The 5,000-nt window shown below is 42.3% G+C and overlaps 1 protein-coding gene across 2 annotated transcripts in view; it reads right to left on the bottom strand.

Annotated features, from left to right (window-relative positions):
- Positions 1–537: 537 nt before the first annotated feature.
- The window catches only part of LOC121869956 (tyramine/octopamine receptor-like), a 13,155-nt gene continuing 8,692 nt past the window's right edge, over positions 538–5,000 (bottom strand). Inside the window, exons 2-3 of one of the 2 annotated variants that reach the window (XM_042371565.1) lie at positions 3,174–3,285; positions 538–2,245 (exon numbers count right to left, since the gene is read on the bottom strand). In XM_042371565.1, coding sequence (XP_042227499.1) covers positions 584–1,783 — 1,200 coding nt within the window. In that variant the 5' untranslated portion in view covers positions 1,784–2,245; positions 3,174–3,285 and the 3' untranslated portion in view covers positions 538–583. The remainder of the gene's footprint in view (positions 2,246–3,173; positions 3,286–5,000) is intronic. The other variant, XM_042371566.1, reaches the window with a different exon arrangement.

The raw sequence follows: 5,000 nt of genomic DNA, 5'->3' as shown, positions 1-5,000 counted from the left end.
CTCTCTCTCTCTCTCTCTCTCTCTCTCTCTCTCTCTTCACCACACCCTGGCCACACATGAACTATATAATATCCTCGAGTTATGGATAAGAAAAAAGAGAAAAGTCATACATCTGGAATATGAGAAAATGATTTATTCTCAAAATACAGCAGTTTATACAATAAGGTTGATAAAATGGACTTTTTCTTACAAAACACACTATTCATATAACAATATTTACACACATTATTAGCCCTTTGGTACTTATAGAGTAAACCTTTAAGGAGGATGGTTTAACCCTTTAATGGCTATGGTTTAACCCTTTGGCTACGATGGTTTAACTCTTTTGCTCTCAATAAATCTAAAAGCTGATTAAGGAGGAAATAGTTTTCATTAATTGATAGAATAATATTATATATATATATATATATATATATATATATATATATATATATATATATATATATATATATATATATATATATATATATATATATATAGAGAGAGAGAGAGAGAGAGAGAGAGAGAGAGAGAGAGAGAGAGAGAGAGAGAGAGAGAGAGAGAGAGAGAGAGAGAGAGAGAGAGAGAGAGAGAGAGAGAGAGTCTACACTTTGGTCCTCCAACACGTAATCCTACACTTAAGTATGCTGATGAAAGACCTCTTGAAATCCTTGTTGAAGATCGTGTAGATGACGGGGTTGATGGTTGAGTTGCAGTAACCCAGCCAGGTGACGATGTTCTTGTGCCTCTCATTGAGCTTGGTGCAGGACGGGCAGAAGGGCATAATGACATATGTCAGGAAGAAGGGCAGCCAACACACAACAAAACAACCCATGATAGCGGCGAGAGTACGTGCCAGGCGACGCTCCTTCGTTAGAGATATTCTGTGTTTGTCCTCGAGGAACTTCTTGAAGGTGTTGGTGGAGTCATGCCTCGGGCCACTCACAGAGTTTTCCTGAGGGTTGTCCTGTTGACTGTTTTGGTTTGTGGGTTTATGGTCGGTGAAGGATGTTTCTACCTGACGTGGAGTACCAGTAGAGGAGAAAGGTAGACTTCTGTCTCTTGATCCCGTGAGCTTCGTTTTGAGGGTTTTCCATAAAGAAACTGTGTCGCATTCTGGAGTATCAGCCACCGTCTTACCGTTGCAAGAGTTGCTCTGTTTACGAAGTCTTTGCAGGTTGGCTTTGTAAATCTTAATGTACATGATTGACATAAAGACCAGCGGACAGAAGAATGATCCAAGAGAAGAGTAGAGTATGAAGCCTTTCTCTTCACTGAGAGCACATGGCGTCTCTTCCACAAATGTGTCCGGCCAGTCATTCCAACCCAAGAGAGGTGGAAGACTGATGGCGAAGCTGAGGCCCCACACCAAACCGATCATGATCAGCACACGCTTCAGGGTGCGCTTCTGGGCGTAGATGATGGGGTCGGTGATGGCCCAGTACCGGTCGAGGGCAATGGCACACAGGTTGAGGATGGACGCTGTGCAACACATGATGTCACAGGTAAGCCACATCTCGCACAGGTGGATCCCGAATATCCACTTGCCGATGATGCTGTAGGCGACATTGAAGGGCAGCACGAACACCGCCACCGTCAAGTCGGCCACAGCCAAGGAGACGATGAAGAAGTTCTGCACGATCCTCAGCGGCCGATAAGTGAACACAGACAGGATGACGAGGACGTTGCCGACGATGGTGAAGATGATGATGACGCTTAAAATGATAACCATAAAAATATTGTCTAGATCCCACTCATTACTATCTGTATCTACACTACTCGACGTAAAGTTCAGTCCCGACATGTCTCTATAAACCTCACAGAGTCTACCCCTCGAGAATAGAGCCAATAAATATATGTCTCTGTCTTAGTATTGGTTCAACACTACAAAATCCCATCGTCATTGAGTCATATTTTTTTTTTTTGACCAGCCTTTGTAAACATGATCCCACTTCCATATTCTTACTACCAGAAAACAAATGATGTTAGTTCCTGGTGACCTTGTGTTCTTGGGTCCTGCTGTACACTATGAAGTCTATCAGGATATTTGGTCTCCGAAATACGAGTGACCAAAGGTGTTGTGAGTGTACTGTGTATCCCTAAGCACCATGAGGGTATACGAGACATAATTTCACAAACAATAAATTCTGTATATTCTGGGATATTTCTCAGTGGCTAACTCTAACCCTCTTTTTTCCCTTGGTCACACACAGATGAGGTGTTCCCATGATCTGTGAGAGAACTGTCTTCCTCCAGGGTAAACAATCTGAAAGGATAAGGATATTATTTGTATATAGAACCTTTGGCTGAATTTTAAACACGTGATAGAGTGAAACCTAACCTAACCCTAACCTAACCTAACCTAACCTAACCCTAACCCAACCAAACTTAACTTAACTTATTCTAACTTAACCAAACCTAATTGTACTGAATCTATCCTAACTTTGCCTAGCGTAACCTATCTAACTAACATAACTTAACCTAACATACCATATTAACCTAATTTAGCATAACTTAACCTATCTTTTTCAATGGTTACCTCTCATGTTCAAGGATGGTCGGCCCTAGAGCCACCTCGGCGTGAATTTGTTTAAGGTGTAGAAGCTGTCGCCAACACAACAACTACACCCTGAGTTAACGAGTTGCATGACCCAGTGTCAAGGAATAGTCTGAGAAGACCGGACAACTCGCCAACTAGTGCAGTTGGCGATCCGCAAATCAATTAACATCCAGGTCCCCAATTACTGCTGGGTAGACAGAGACAAATGGCGTAAAGAAACTTGCCCATAGTTTCACCCTGCCCGGGGATGGAACCCGGGTCCGCTCGCTTGCGAGGTCAGGTCAGGTCAAGTCAGGTCAGGTAAGGTCAGGTTAGGTTAGGTTAAATATCCACTAAATTAAAGGCAAATTAAATATAATTAAATTATTAAAGGTAAGTATAGAAATAAAGAATATGCTTACATTTTCCCCAAAGAAGTTAATGAATGAAAGACAAAGAGACAAGAGAAGAGAAGAGAAGAGAAGAGAAGAGAAGAGAAGAGAAGAGAAGAGAAGAGAAGAGAAGAGAAGAGAAGAGAAGAGAAGAGAAGAGAAGAGAAAAAATGAAATCACGCCTAAGCCTCGAGAAACACCACTTTTAACCGTGCGATGGAAAAATCTGAGAACGAAGGAAGACGTTTGATAGACGGGAATACCTGGAAGACGGTGATGAACGAGGCACAGGTGACAAGCGAAGAAACAGACGAAGAAGAACGGCCCGAGGAGGAAATCATCTTCCACGATTCCTCTTCAGCCAACTGGGAACACCTATGATAAAATATTCCTTCACTATGGGAGAGGTGAATTGGTGGTGGGTAGGTGAATGGACAGGTGAATGACAGGTGAATGGACAGGTGATTGGACAGGTGAATGGACAGGAGGAGGATAGGTGAATGGACAGGTGAAGCACAGGTGAATGGACAGGTAGAAGACAGATGCATGGACAGGTGAAGCACAAGTGAATGGACAGGTAGAAGACAGATGAAAGACAGGTGCATGGACAGGTGAATGGACAGATGGATGACAGATGATTGAATAGGTGAATGGACAGGTAAAAAAAAGACTCCTATCCTTTTCCTCGTTACAGTTACTATCCCTAATACTATTTTTCTTTCTCACTATTCGTCTCCTTTATCACGTTTATTCCCCTTGTCTACCCCAGTCCCCTATCTTTCCAGGCAATCAAACTCCCTAACTCCCTCAAAACCCCTCGATTCTCAAAGCCAGTTTCCAATCCCTAGTCTCACCCGTAAGCCAAAATCCCTATCTCTCAAATTAAATCCCCCAATTCCAAATCCCAAAACCTCAAACGTCTTATCTCTATCAGTCAATTCCCAATTCACTAACTATTCCTTAACCCCTGATTCTAATAGCCAACTCCTGACTCTAAATAGCCAACTCCTGACTCTAAATAACCAACTCTAGACTCTAAATAACCAACTCCTGACTCTAAATAGCCAACTCCTGACTCTAAATAGCCAACTCCTGACTCTAAATAACCAACTCCAGACTCAAATAGCCAACTCCTGACTCTAAATAACCAACTCCAGACTCAAATAGCCACATCCAGACTCTAAATAGCCAACTCCTGACTCTAAATAACCAACTCCAGACTCAAATAGCCAACTCCTGACTCTAAATAACCAACTCCAGACTCAAATAGCCAACTCCTGACTCTAAATAACCAACTCCAGACTCCAGCCAACTCCTGACTCTAATAACCAACCCCCCTGATTCTAATAGCCAACCCCCCTTCACATAAAAGCCTACCCCCTGACCCCCATAGCAAACCCCCCTGACCTTAGTAACTAGCCCCTAGCCCTCTCACCCGCTCTATCTTATAAAACTAAGCTATTTTTCTCCTCCTTGCTCCCAGCTCCTCGGGGTATTGGTAGATACGGACCTATAGTTTATCGAGCCATAGGAGATCCCCAGTGGAGGAATCTTCTGCCCGCGTTGTGTGAGCCCTCCTCCCTCCCTCTCGGTCCCCCTCCTCCCACTCGGTCCCCCTCCTCCCTCTCGGTCCCACCTCCTCCCTCTCCATCAAACTAATCTTCTGAGAGATGATTTCCTTCCCACTCTCACCCAACCCAAAGTACAGGCATAAGGTAATAAAAAATAAATAGAAAAAAATTTAAAGAAAAAAGAAGAATTTGATTTGTATCCTGGAGGTCTTTGGTTAGTTTAGATTTGATTAATATATTTGTTTTTAATATTTTACAGTTGAATTAAGTATATGTCAAATTATCAAAAGAATTCTAATTTTTTTTTCACTCACCATATCATCTCCCAGGAAATTAATTAATAACGATAATCTACAAATGAAAAAAACAAACAAAAAAACATATATATATTTTCTGCATTGGCACAGGTTTCTCGGGAAAAATTCCTCCTCCGACACAGATTTGAATATTATGCAAATATTCCTCACGTCAGTCACTCTAGTGGCGGCAAACTTTACAGAGAAGGACGAGACCAGACTT

The sequence above is a fragment of the Homarus americanus genome, unplaced genomic scaffold (genome assembly GCF_018991925.1).
Source record: "Homarus americanus isolate GMGI-L3 unplaced genomic scaffold, GMGI_Hamer_2.0 scaffold14467, whole genome shotgun sequence".
Lineage (NCBI taxonomy): Eukaryota > Metazoa > Arthropoda > Malacostraca > Decapoda > Nephropidae > Homarus > Homarus americanus.
This window is presented reverse-complemented; position numbering and strand designations above follow the sequence as displayed.